The sequence below is a fragment of the Podarcis filfolensis genome (genome assembly GCF_964270895.1).
Source record: "Podarcis filfolensis genome assembly, chromosome: 8".
Taxonomy (NCBI): Eukaryota; Metazoa; Chordata; class Lepidosauria; order Squamata; family Lacertidae; genus Podarcis; species Podarcis filfolensis.
Window position 1 is genome coordinate 77,744,501 of NC_139611.1, and position 14,256 is coordinate 77,758,756.

Consider the following 14,256-nt stretch of genomic DNA (forward strand, 5'->3'; position numbering starts at 1 on the left):
CCTATTCTGTTGTTGTTGTTAGTAATAATAATAATAATAATAATAATAATAATAATAATAATAATGTTGGCGGCTTCAAAACATATGTAAAAACATAATACATTAAAAAAAACATTAAAACATTAAACATTAAAAAAAACTTCCCCAAACTGCAAACTTAATCAGACAATCAAAGATGAAGTATGAGGTCATAGGTAAAAATGGAGAGAAGAGAGGGGTAGATCTTTATTTTATTATTAATGTTATTATTCTTATTTAAAGCCTTCAGTGACTTAATACCTGCCCCCTCTGGATTAAAGAAATAGAAGGATTATAAGTGAGGTCTATTAGAGGAAAGCTGGAAGTTTGTGGGGAGGTAAAACTTCATGTGTGATGTGACGCGAGGCTCACAAGGAAAGGATGTATATATAAAACTAATGATGTCACCACACCAGTATAGAAATATATTCTGTGACCATAAGGGCTGCCATTTTTTTTTAAAAAAAAATCCAGACATTTTGACAATTTCTGAAAATTCCACCTAGACACTAAATCATGATGTTGAAGGCGACGGAATAATTACTCTTTGAAGAAAGGTTATTAAATCTTGGGCATTTTTGCATAGAGGAATTCAAAACAGAGTTTAGAAGGTGTGTAAGATTATTCATGGTGTGGGTGAAATGGATAGAAAAAAATGTTTTCTCCCTCTGTGATAAGACTAGAACTTGTGGCCACCCAAGAAAATGTTGGAAGATTCAGGACAAATACAGGAAGGTGATTTTCAAAGCATGGGATGTTAAACTATGGAGACCACATAATTAAACATGTAAACTTGGCTGGATCCAGGATTGTACACAAATTCCAGCACCACAACATGACTTGGAAGATAAATACCTGTAACCACCAACTATAAAAAACATATTTCAACAAAAGCAACAAAGGACCCTAAGAATAACTTCTGGCAGTTCCCTCCTACCTATGCTGTTGGGGGCAGTATGGCTCTGAATGCCTGTTGTGGGAGCTTGTAGAGTGGGGAGAGTGGTCTTGCTCTCAGGTCCTGCTTTCAGGCTGCGCACAGGTATCTGGTTGGCCACTGTGGAAACAGTTTTCTTGCCTCAAAGTGGTGATCAGCCATTGTATGTGCTGAAGATTAGTCCCAGTGTATGTGCTGAAGATTAGTAAAGCTGTGATGAGAGGGTTCTTGATACAACAGAATGCAATAAAGAAGACAAGTCGAAATGAGAAAAAAGATAAAATTCTGGAGAAAATAAAAGAAGGGGAGAAAAAATTGAGAGCAAAGCCAAAGTCGCAGGAGATTTTGAGAGAAATAAAACTTCATCAAGTACAATATATGGAACTAATCAATCAGGAAATAGAATGGAAAATTAAACAAATGAAACAGAAGACATTTGAATCAGCGAATAAATGTGGGAAACTTCTGGCTTGGCAACTGAAAAAAAGACAAAAATTAAATACCATCACAAATTTGGAAGTAGAAGGAAAAGATATACATAACCCAAATGAGATTAGAAATTGCTTCCAGAAGTACTTCAAACAACTATATGCACAAGGGCCACAGAATGAAATGGACATTGATTGCTTTTTGAAAACAAATGGATTACAAAAAATCTCACAAGAAAGTAAACTAATGCTGAACTGTAAAATATCAGACCAGGAGATAGAAGGTGCCATTCAAAATATGCAATTAGGCAAGTCTCCAGGACCGGATGGGCTGACCTCCAGATATTATAGATCTTTGAAAGAGTGGTTACTACAACCTTTGAAGGAAGTCTGCAATGAGATTTTGGAAGGAAAAAGGGCACCAGAATCGTGGAAAGAGGCTTATATTACACTAATACCGAAAATGGAAACTGAAAAGACTCAACTTAAGAACTACCATCCGACATCCTTACTAAATGTGGATTACAAAATTTTTGCTGACATTTTGGCCAAGAGATTGAAAAAAGTTTTGATGGAAGAGATTCATAAGGACCAAGCGGGCTTTCTCCCGGGAAGACATTTGTCTGACAATTTGAGGAACGTAATTGATATCTTGGAAAAATTAGAAGTGAATATAAACACTAAAGCAGTTCTGATATTTGTGGACGCGGAGAAAGCCTTTGACAATATTTCTTGGAGTTTTATGAAAAAGAACTTACAGGGTATGGGGGTAGGCCAAAGTTTTGAGAATGGTATAGGTGCAATATATTCTGAACAAAAGGCCAAATTAATTGTAAATAATGTGGTTACGGAACAATTTAAGATAGAGAAAGGGACACGACAGGGATGCCCAATTTCCCCATTGCTTTTTATTTCGGTCCTGGAGGTCCTGCTGAACATGATTAGAAGGGACCTGTTGGTTAAAGGTATACAGGTCGGAGCTAAACAGTATAAACTGAGAGCATTTGCAGATGACCTAGTTTTGACCTTACAGGAGCCTGAATCTAGTACTAAAAGAGTTTTAGAACTAATTCAAGAATTTGGCCAAGTGGCAGGATTTAAACTGAATAAGTCGAAAACTAAGGTTTTAGAGAAAAACCTAACACTGATTGAAAGAGAGAAGTATCAGAATGAAACAGGTTTAACTGTTGTGAATAAAGTGAAATACCTGGGGATCAATATGACAGCTAAAAATGGGAAATTGTATAAAGATAACTATGAAAAATGTTGGATGGAAGTGAAAAAAGATTTAGAAATTTGGTCAAATTTGAAGCTTTCCTTGTTGGGTCGAATCGCAGTTATAAAGATGAATGTATTGCCTAGAATGTTGTTTTTGTTTCAAACATTGCAAATTGTGGACAAGATGGACTGTTTCAAGAAGTGGCAGAAAGACATTTCTAAATTTGTCTGGCAGGGCAAGAAGCCAAGAATAAAATTTAAGATATTAACTGATGCAAAAGAAAGGGGTGGATTTGCCCTGCCAGACCTTAAACTTTATTATGAATCAGGAGCGCTTTGCTGGCTGAAAGACTGGCTACTTCTTGAGAACACAGACATTTTGGACCTAGAAGGTTTTAACAACGTTTTTGGATGGCATGCATATTTGTGGTATGACAAGGTTAAAGCACATAAAGCATTTAAAAATCATATTGTCAGGAAAGCATTGTTCAATGTCTGGATAAGATACAAAGATTTACTGGAAAATAAAACTCCAAGGTGGTTGTCACCAATGGAAGCGAAAGCTCAGAAAAAGCTCAATATGGAGGCCAAATGGCCGAAATATTGGGAGATCTTGGAACAAGAAGGAGATAGATGGAAACTTCAGAGTTTTGAGAAATTAAAAAATAAAGTGCGAGACTGGTTACATTATTTTCAGATAATGGAGGCTTATAATTTGGACAAGAAAATTGGCTTCCAGGTGGAAAAATCTAAACTAGAAACAGAACTGTTAGAACCCAAAACTAAGATTTTGTCAAAAATGTATAACTTGCTGTTGAAATGGAACACTCAGGATGAGTCAGTTAAATCTGCTATGATTAAATGGGCACAAGATGTTGGACATAACATTATGTTTGCTGACTGGGAACAGTTGTGGACCACAGGTATGAAATTTACGGCATGCAATGCCTTAAGAGAAAATATTATGAAAATGATATACAGGTGGTACATGACCCCAGTCAAGCTTGCAAAAATTTATCATTTGCCCGATAATAAATGTTGGAAATGTAAAGAAAATGAAGGTACATTCTTTCACCTTTGGTGGACGTGCCCTAGGATTAAGGCTTTCTGGGAAATGATTTATAATGAATTGAAAAAGGTATTTAAATATACCTTTGTGAAGAAACCAGAGGCCTTTCTCTTGGGCATGGTCGGCCAATTGGTGTTAAAAAAGGATAGAACTTTTTTTATGTATGCTACAACAGCAGCAAGAATACTCATCGCAAAGTATTGGAAGACGCAAGATCTACCCACTCTGGAAGAATGGCAGACGAAGTTGATTGACTTTATGGGATTGGCAGAAATGACTGGCAGAATCCGTGACCAGGGAGAAGAGTCGGCAGAAGAAGAATGGAAGAAATTCAAGGACCACTCACAAAAATACTGCAATATTAATGAATGTTGAGTGATGTTGGATTGAAATCAAGTGGTTTCTAGCTGTAATGGTACACAAGAATATGAAAAAATGGTCCTTTTTTTCTTTGTATATAAGTAAGAGTTTAAGTTACAATAATTTAAGAAGACAGATAGAAAATAAGGGGTTTTTTAATTGTAATGCTATGAGATAAGGATTTGCTGGATAAACAATTTGAACTGGAATACAAGAAGGGGAGGCATGAGGAGGTCAGGGAAATATGTTATTGAAAAATAAGTTATGAACTTTATGTGTTTTTATTATTTTTTCTTTTTAATTTTTCTTTGTATAAAATGGAAAATTCTAATAAATATCTTATAAAAAAGAAGAAGAAGATTAGTTCCATAATGTGTCTGCTGAAGAAGTGTGCTTTCATAATTTTATCTCATTTGAGCCAACTGCTCATGTGGCTGAGTGAGGGAAGCCAAAAGCAAGAACAGGTGAAACTTCTGTATGTTTTCATTATTATTAATATTATTAATTATTTCTTCACTTCGAAAGGAAGTTGGCATTGTGGCAGAGAAAGGGTCAAACTCACCACTAATCACCTCTCTGTTGCTTTCTGAAATCAAAATGTTGACCACTTTTGGGGCCCCTTTCTACAGGAAATGAATATTAATTTGCTGTATTTTAATCATAAGGGCTATTTAAGGATTGCTGGGTTTTTAAGAAGATTATAATTGAAAATGTCCAGCTGCTTTGAAGAAGAAAGTTGGTTAGTCACCCATTTATTTATTTATTTAAAAAACCTCTCTCTCTCTTAAATTTTAATTGTGTTATGTTAAACTGTTCATATATATACTCATGGAATCTGAATTGTTAATCTTTGACCAGGAACAAGGTCTTGAGGTCATAGTGGATAGAAATACATAAAGATGCCTGATCAGCATACAGCAGTTGTGAAAAAGGCAAATTCCATACCTGAGCTCACTAGGAAAGGAATTGAAAATAAAACTGCCAATATCATGATACCTGAATAGAAATATATTATGTGACCATACTTGCATTAATGTGTGCAGTCACCTCACCTGACAAAGGGTATTGTGGATTTGGAAAAGTTTCAGAAAAGGGGAATCAAGATGCTGAAGGGAATGGAATAACTCCCCCTCCCCCCAGGAAATGTTACGAAATTTGGGGCATTTTAGTCTAGAGGAGAGGCAAGAAAGAGAGATGCAAGAGGTGTATAAGATTATGCATGGCTGGACAAAATGGATAAAGAAAAGTTTTTGTTCCCTCTCTAATAACAATGGAACTTAATTGAATGTTGGAAGATTCAGGACAGAATGCTCTTTCATAATTAAGCTCTGGAAACTAAATGTAGAATTGGCTACATATCAGAGTGTAAACAGGTTCCAGCATTAGAAGATCACTGGAAAGATAAATATATGTGAATGTGATGTACCAGCTTTGTACCTGATCAACAGCATCTTGGCCCCATGGGCATTGTGGTGCAACTGAGGAGGGGTGAAATATACTCACAGTCGCAAAGTGATTTCATGCTCTTTATTCAGCTCATAGTGGTCTGAATCCTATTGTTCTAGGACCAATCAGACTGCTGCCTTTTGGATCCTATTGTTCTAGGATCAATCAGACTGCTGCAGTTTGGATCCTATTCAACTCAGTACATAACAAGGGGATAGACTGGAAGGGCAATTTGTGAACTTTCATGGAGCTCATCTGTTGTTTCAAACAACCATGATAAAATTACAGGCTGTCTGGGAAGGCATGCAATCTTTGCCACTCCCTCTCTGGATCAGTTCTTTCCACGTCAACCTTCTTCTTGGCCTATAAATCCCTCCAAGTCAGCTTCTTCCTCCATCGGTTACCTGCTTGTTTCTTCTGAGTGCTTCTCAGCTTTTGATCTCTCCAGCACTATGAAAATATTTCTGAGTACTTGTCTCCTCTTGGCCATCCTTTCTCTAGGTGAGTTGGAAGCTGAAATCTTGATTTTTTTATTATTATTTTTTCAAATCTGGGAGGGGAAGTGCAGTAGGATAGGCAATGCAAACTGATATTGGCTCTATGAGGGATAATGGAAGCTCAAAATATTGGCACCATGGGAAAATGGACTCTAAATTTTGGAGGGTAGGAGGAGACCAGAAACGCATGGAAGAGGGTCTGACAGAATGTTCTTCTGTTTCATGAGGTTGGCTTTGGGTATGTTTTCACATATAGACATCACCCCCTGCCTCTGGTTCATTCAGACTTCATTCCTTTAAATGGTGCATTGGTGATCGAGAAATCAAAAAAGTAAAAAGTTTCAAGTACTTAGGAAACACCTTCCATTGGATTCTAAGATGTGTAGTCCATCATAACATTATAAAAAACTTATCTAAATAAAAGTACAAATTATCATTAGCACAAATTAAACAGTTTTATATTTTTGAGGGTGATCAGAATGTGCCTGCAGCGCTTCTGGCCTATAGTGAGAACACAGTTTCACATCTCCTTTAAAGGATGCCTTTATGGATATCATATTTTAATAGCGAAGTCGGCATCCAGGAATCCTTTGGTGATTGATCTTAGGAGTTCTAAACTTTCTGGCAAAATGTGATGAGCTAGGTCAGCAACTCTTAGATTCTAGAGGCTGGCAAATACTGGCAAAAAAATCATTTTAGTACAGACTGGGGGATTTAGGTAGTTAGCAGGGGCTGGGGGTTGGAATATCACCCCTGTTGTTCTGAAGCCTGGGCTTGAGGAGTGGTATAGAGTTGGTTGAAAGGGGTTTCTTCAGGACCTCCTCACCCATTTTTGCTGTGGCTAGGCAACAGTTTTGATATTTATCGATAAGTAGTTTCGTATAGTGGTTTGTGTCCTAAGCCCAGGAGTAGAGAAAGATCAGGTTCAAAACTCCCCACTCAACCAGGAAGCTCATGTTAAGTATCGTTTAGTGGTTGGCTCTTAAGGGTTCATTTTGCAAGTGTGTTTCTGTCTCATAGTGACTGAGGCAGAGGGGAATCTTTTATATTTGCGAATTCTTCTCCAACTTGAGGATTCTTATTGGGAGAAGGGTGAATTTTCTGAGCATGGCTCCAGGTAAAAGCAAGGGTAGAGGAGGCCATAAGGCCAACCAAAAGCTCCTGCACCCCAGAAGAAGCAGGCACAGCCAACCCTGACAACCCCCTCTGAGGAGGAGGAAGAGCCAGACTGGAGGGCTATATTGATGTGCCTTGAGGCCTTGGAAAGGCAGAAATCAACATCTGTCACAGCTGCAGCTTCCACATTGGCAACAGCAGTGGGAAGTGCCCTGCAGCTTTCAGTAGCAGGAATAGAAAAGCCTAACCAGGGTGTTGTTGATTTAATTTTAGCATGTCTGGATGCCTTGGAGGCAGGTACCGGTTTTGCTTCAGAGGAAGGGCCAGCTGTGGAAGCCACACAGGAGTCGGTCATGGCTGCTGATACTGCTACGGGTGAGGCATTTTCTTCCCTGCTAAGGGATTGGGTAGGGGGGCACCGCCAATTGCCAATGGGGTTGTCAGGGTTGGAGTTTGGCCCAATTGCCTTTGTCCCTTCCAGTGGTGGCTGAGGCTTCCTCAGGATCCCCCCTTATATAGGGCGATCTGGAATCTTGTTGGCCGCCTTGGTGGGCAGACTTTAATCAGGTATGGAGGTTGGGGGGTGAATGTGACCATTCATGTGGTCTGCAGAGATAACTGAGATGTCCTCCCTTCACCCATTAGCATCCACCAGTAGCCAGTCAGCCCTGTTCTTTGGAAATATTAGTTTTGATTTATAGAGTTGACCAGGGGTGGGGACATGGCAAGCCTATGATGAAGCTTTTCGTAAGTGTGCGGCTATTGAGCCTACATTGCAATGGGAGAAAAAGTTGTCTGACCGATGGCTCCATTTTATGTGTCATGCACTTACCATATAGATAGAACTGACAACAGGCACTTACTGCCTAGGCAAGACTAAGCCTGCCATGAGTGTTCATTTTGCAGAGATAGAGGGAAGCTGTGTGTCGGTGTGCATACAGCTTCCAATGCACCACTATACATAGATCCTGAGACCAATAAGATTTTATCCAACTGAAAATAGAGATTCCATTTCTCCAAGATGGAAGAACTCATGTATGTGGCATTGAACATTTCTTTTTCTTTACTCTCAGCAGTGGGAATACTATTTTGTGCTAGAGTGAGATCAATTGGTTCTCCACTTCAATCATGTAATATCACAGGAGGCAGTTGCTTTGCACAGGTGAATGCAACCAATTTCAGTGAGTATGAAGCCTTTCTGTCTGATTAAACCTGAGTTTGTGGGTTTTCATTTGATCTCTGGGGTATTTAGGGGTGACCACAGAATATGATCTCACACAATGTCAAGGAACTCAACTTTTTCCCAGAATAAAATATTAGTAGAATAAAAACTGTATTAAAAATCTGTTTAGAATGTACCAATAATTACAGTAAAAACAGCATGGTCTCAGCCCTTTCATTAAAACAGTCATTCCCCCAAATCCTGTCTGGACAAGAATGTCTTCAGCTGCTGGCAAAAGCACAGCAAGGATGGGCTAAATCTCTCTTCTCTAGAGAGGGACTTCAGGAGTCCAGGAGCAGCCACTGAGATGGCCCAGCATGCATATTAAAATCAGGCAGGACTACCAAACTCAAAACCATCTCCCAACTCTCTCCTTTCAGAACCTTTCTCCAAGGAGCTGCTGCCAACAGCAACTGAAGCCACAGAAATATTTTTCCTATTGGAAAAATAAACAGAATCATAACTCCATTTCCCCATAGAAGGCTGCGTACAAAAATGGTTCTTATTGTGACATAGCCAGAAAGAAGTGAGATCAAGAGAGTGGGAAAACTGTCTTATTCTCCTGTCTCTCAGAAATGTAGTACATAGTAAAAAGCAGCTTCTTGAGTTAGGCCACTGGATAGGCTAGGTGGATATGGGTGCCATTTTGTGTGTGCAGAAGAACAAGTCCATGGACATTGGAATCTTGTCCCACTAAAACACATTTTTTTAAAGTAACTATTCTGGTATAGTCACATAGTTTTGCAGAAGAACTTATGCCATATTTATAAAGTGATTCTTGAAGAAACTACCTTAAAGATCAGCTTGCTAAATTTAGTGCTTGCCAGGCTCTTCTCTTAAATCACCTAGAAGCATTATATAAATTTGAGTACACAGAGGAACGGATTTATTGCTGATCTAGCCTTTGCTTCCTATTTTCTCTCACAGATGGCTCTGAAAACATCAAAAAAGAATTGGGATGTGTTAAAAATTGCCCCTCAAATTACAGCTTCACTACAGAACAAGGTCAATACATGAGGAGTTTCACAAAGTGCTGTCAAACGCATTTTTGCAACGAGATAAGCATTCCACGTAAGTGCATATATCTGCATATATCTCAGAGCATAAATAGCATGGAGGTTTCCGCTTTCTTCCTTGCTGCCCTTAGACAAACAATACTGTTCCAGTCCAAGATTCGTTTCCCTAGTTTTTATGGGAAATGCTTAGAATCAGCATCACCATCTGTGTCTCAAATATGTAAATAGAGGGATGGGGGGAGAGATATGAGACCGCATGTCTTTGCTCCCGGAAAGCCTTGTTGGACTTAGAAGTCATCTTGCTTGAGCAGAACTGCAGAAGTAGTAAGTAAAAGCAGCTGTTGCTGCTGGAGGCCTTCCAGCTAGAGAACTACAAAAGGCACACTGCAGAGTGAATGAGAGTTGGGACTTTGATGAGAGTGCCCTCTCTTTATTTGCATCTTACACGGGTTGAATTGTTTGAGGATATTCCTTGGTGGGAGGAAGAAGTACCAGGGACCAGATCTGCATAGCTCCACCTATCCTCAGGTGAGAGTCTGGAGTGGGAAACAGCAACATGGGAGGGAGCCAGATTGCTTCCAGGAACATCTGTGGCTATTTGTATTGTTATTTTAGATGGCTCAGTGAGTGAACAGTTTCTTTATCTCCTTGGTTTCTGCAGTACATTCTGTTGAGTGGAAGGAGTGACTGGCAATCATTGTTTGGTGATTGAGTGAGAGATTGTGGAGTGAGTGAGTGGATGGATGATGTGTTGTTTGCAATTGTGGAGTAGAATGGAATGAGTAATATGGAATGGGAAGCAGATACTTAATATTTGTGAAGATGAGCAGCAGAATTTGAATGTGGTGCATATTATTTTGTGAGTTGGGAGATGCCTTGGCAAGAGGATCACTGAAAACGGGAGGGGTCCTTGAATTAAAATATACTTCAAGATGTGCTGATATGTTTTTGTTTTTTGACATTTTATTGCTTTATTACACTATAGTGTTGTTTTGTTCGAAGGTGAATTTTAGTTAAGTTTAGTTTCTCATTTTCTCATATATACAGTATACACCCACCCACACACCACTGTTTTAGTATTAAGATATTATTTCATATAGAAACAAACACCTAGGCTTGCTTCATTCTGTCATTTATTGATTCAGAACTTTATATTAGCCTTAATCACTAAACAATATGCAACCTAACAACGAAGTAAATAACATATGTTAACAATATTATATGCATAAATTATTCTTTCACAGTAAGAATACATAATCCATGATGGAACATGGTACATAATATGCAATGCACACAAAAAATAGCAGTTGCAAATTAGTCTAAGTGACAAGCCAAGAATGAAGTCCATAGCTGGCCCCCTTAAAAATACTCCTACTTGCCTATTCATCTCAGGTCCATCTATGAAACACAATACAAATTTAGTAACAGAGTGGGTGGAGTCTCTCTGGCATTTCTTTGCATAACAGCAACTAAAAGTGCTCCCTTTTGATAGCCCACCTGCCAGCACCTCTCTCTCTTATTAGGGATGATGGCTAGATCTACATCATCACATCACTAATTCTGGAAACAGAATGCAGTAAAGATGCTGCAACACTTTTACAGGACTAGAGCACTGAGGCCTAGGAATCATTCTCAGCTGGAACCATATGTTGACTTTAGTGGTGTTTTTTTGCAGATCCACGTCGTCGGTTAAATGGTCTGACATGTCCAATCCCTGGTCCTTCTGGCCCAGTAGTTTCTGAGCATCCAAAGCCCATCAGGTGTTATGGAGATGAGACTCGGTGCCTTGAGTTTGTTCTTGTTCGTGGTAAGTAGTATTGCCATCCAATGAGTGGGAGAGAAGAGACAGGGTGGGGGGCTAGCTGTTTCTCTCTGTTTTTGACTTCCTGGCAGAAGATAGACGGTGTTTGTATTTGTGGAGGCAAGTTTTCTTCTTCCTATAAACATAATGGAGCTAAAATTGCATGTAAAACTATCTTTTAAAGGAGTGTTTTTACTAGCCTTTTAAAAGAAGCAGCCATGGAATCCTGATCTGCAAAACAATATTGATACAGATTGGGCCCCTGTTGCATAAGAAAAAAATCAACATCTGTTTCATATTCACCTCATGATGTAATTCTGTGATGCTTTCTATACTTATGCAATGCAGTTCAGGAAAATTAAAATGCTTCTGTTCTCTCTCTTCTACACACACATCCTTTATTATCCACACTCATGTGACTGTTTCTCTTTTTCTTTACTAGATGACAGTGAAGTTCCCAATGAGGTTGTCAGAGCCTGTGCAACTCCATCTTTTTGTGAAATGGCCAAAATGTCAATGCATATTGATGCCTTTTCAGGCACTATAACCCAAGCAAGATGCTGTGAAAGTGTGCGTTCCGGAGAGCAGCTCAACAATGAGGGGTAGTTAGAGGGGAACTACATCTTCTTTCTTTTTGACCCCACTGTTTCTTGCAGCTGTGGAAGTGGAGGTTGCTTTCCTGGTGGTGGGAATATTGAGCAACTGCCATTCAAAGGACTCCTGAGTCCTCTATTTGGCTTATAGTGGTGGGTAAATGGGTTTAGGCGATAGAGAATCTGAAGTAGTAATGTCTAGCTTTGGGACTCTTTTTCATGATAATATGTTATAGGTATTAAATTCCCCTTAAAATAAATTGGTGTTGCAAATGAAAACTGTGTGCTGTGCCTTTATTCATCAAATTAAGAGTATTTGGCAAAATTGATGGCAAAGGGAATTGCTTTTAGAAGGAGCAAATAGGTAATTATTAGTTATTGCATTGCTTTAAGAAAGGTACTGGTAAATACCAATCCATATTCATAGAAATTTCTGAGTGGCTTACAATATTTTAAAGATACCACAAGAAGTTCAAACACACACACACAAACACAAACAACAACTTCCCTTCCAATTTATCAAGAGGGAAACATTAATGAAAGCTCTAAAATGCAGCCAACAGTAGGCATTTGTAGATGCTTTTTGGGAGATTTGTCACACAGCACTAGGCAACTAGGGCAGATTACTAGTGTTTGGCAAAACTCAGGAGAGAGAGAGGGAGTCAGGAGCATAAGAGGATCCCTGCTGGATCACACCCAAGACCCCTCTAGTTCAGCATTCTGGTGTCAGAGTGCCTAACAATTTACTCATGAGAAGCCGAGAAAACAAGGCATGAGCACAACAGTGCTCTCCTACAATAGCTATCCACTGCTTGAGCATTTTCTCCTGCTCAAGTACAAAAGTTATTATAGGACACACACAAAACTGCTGTATTTTAAGTGCAGAAATCCCTGAATTTTACAAGAAGCCCAGAAAACTAGGATCTTGCAGATACTCTCCGAAGAATTGACAGTAGGTACCGCTGGGAGTACCAAGAAGGTATCTCTTTTACTTATAAAGAGAAAAAACATAGAATCAGGGATGCAAAGGAGGCTGAAATTTTTTGGAGGAAATATTATAAAGACTTGGGAGGAACAGGCCCGGCTTTGGAGGGTGCAGTAGGAGGACAGGACCCAGAGCAATCTGATGGCAGTGTAGAAAGGAGGAGGAGGAAGATAAAAATAGGAAGAAAAAGAAAGGTAAAAAAGACAAGGCAAGACTTCAAAACACAATCAATATGCCTGGTGTTGTCGTTGTTTAGTCGTTTAGTCATGTCCGACTCTTCTGAAATTTCTGAGTGGCTTACAATATTTTAAAGATACCACAAGAAGTTCAAACACACACATAATAATAATAATAATAATAATAATAATAATAATAATAATAATAATAATTTATTATTTGTACGTTTCCCCAGCCACTCTTGGCGGCTTCCATAGAAACCAAAAATACACTAAAATATCACACATTAAAAACTTCCCTGAACAGGGCTGCCTTAAGATGTCTTCTGAATGTCAGGTAGTTGTTTATCACTTTGACATCTGATGGGAGGGCGTTCCACAGGGCGGGCGCCACTACCGAGAAGGCCCTCTGCCTGGTTCCCTGTAGCTTTGCTTCTCACAATGAGGGAACCGCAAGAAGGCCCTCGGCGCTGGACCTCAGTGTCTGGGCAGAACGATGGGGGTGGAGACGCTCCTTCAGGTATACAGGACCGAGGCCATTGAGGACTTTAAAGGTCAGCACCAACACTTTGAACTGTGCTCGGAAACGTACTGGGAGCCAGTGTAAGTCTTTCAAGACTGGTTCTTAAATTAATTGAATATATGGATCAAAAGATTATTATGCTAGGAGACATGAATGGTATATTCTCACTGGAAATGGATAGAACAATAAGGAAATCAGAATCAAAAGAAGGGAAATTACCACTAACCTTCTTTGCAATGAATGAAAATATGAATTTAATTGACGCTTGGAGATTTAAGCACTCATTAGAGAATTCACTTTCCTATCAGAAGTACACCAATCAAGCAACCTGATCGGTGCTGTGTGGATATCTAAGGAAATTACCTTAATGGTAAAGTCAGCAGATATACTACCAAGGAGCCTTTCTGACCACAACCCAGTTCTTATACAGATAAAAGGAGAAGGTAATACCTTGAGAAGCTGGAGGTTAAACAAAGACTTATGAAACAATCAGGAAATAACTAAGAAGGCAGAAAAAAATCTTAAAAGATTATTTTGAATTAAATAGCCAAAAGGGACAGAAGACAATATAGTATGATATGCCAGTAAAGCAGTAATTAGAAGCTTCTTTATTAGCCAAAATGCAGAGTTTGGGTGTAATCTTCGACACCTCCCTTTCCATGGAGGCGCAGATTGCAGCTATAACAAAGGCGGCATTTTTTCATCTCCGCCAAGCTAAGCAGTTGGCTCCTTACCTCTCTCGCCCTGACCTAGCCACTGTGATCCACGCGACGGTCACCTCCAGACTGGATTATTGTAACGTGCTCTACGTGGGGCTGCCCTTGAGACTGACTCAGAAACTCCAGTGGGTGCAG

The 14,256-nt window shown here is 39.3% G+C and overlaps 1 protein-coding gene across 4 annotated transcripts; it reads left to right on the top strand.

The window, feature by feature from the left end:
- Nucleotides 1–5,860: 5,860 nt before the first annotated feature.
- LOC310768994 (uncharacterized protein) lies at nucleotides 5,861–11,997 on the top strand. 4 transcript variants are annotated; one of them, XM_083628013.1, is made up of 6 exons: nucleotides 5,868–5,974; nucleotides 7,360–7,461; nucleotides 8,160–8,267; nucleotides 9,236–9,379; nucleotides 11,000–11,131; nucleotides 11,568–11,997. In XM_083628013.1, the coding sequence occupies exons 1-6, from the start codon at nucleotides 5,926–5,928 to the stop codon at nucleotides 11,729–11,731; spliced, it is 699 nt and encodes a 232-aa protein (XP_083484139.1). In that variant the 5' UTR covers nucleotides 5,868–5,925; the 3' UTR covers nucleotides 11,732–11,997. The 4 variants fall into 4 exon arrangements, 2 of the variants coding, with proteins under 2 accessions (XP_083484139.1, XP_083484140.1); XM_083628014.1 differs by having other exon boundaries at nucleotides 5,869–5,974; nucleotides 9,236–9,313; XR_014551402.1 differs by lacking the exon at nucleotides 9,236–9,379 and having other exon boundaries at nucleotides 5,861–5,974; nucleotides 8,160–8,248.
- Nucleotides 11,998–14,256: the final 2,259 nt, after the last annotated feature.

What these genes read in the sequence shown, in the direction of transcription:
- LOC310768994 (XM_083628013.1), top strand. Translation starts at nt 5,926, where the DNA reads ATGAAAATATTTCTGAGTACTTGTCTCCTCTTGGCCATCCTTTCTCTA. An exon ending in GGCTGCTGATACTGCTACGG is followed by an intron (nt 7,462 to 8,159) that starts GTGAGGCATTTT and finishes CTTTACTCTCAG; the next exon opens with CAGTGGGAATACTATTTTGT. An exon ending in GGTGAATGCAACCAATTTCA is followed by an intron (nt 8,268 to 9,235) that starts GTGAGTATGAAG and finishes TTTCTCTCACAG; the next exon opens with ATGGCTCTGAAAACATCAAA.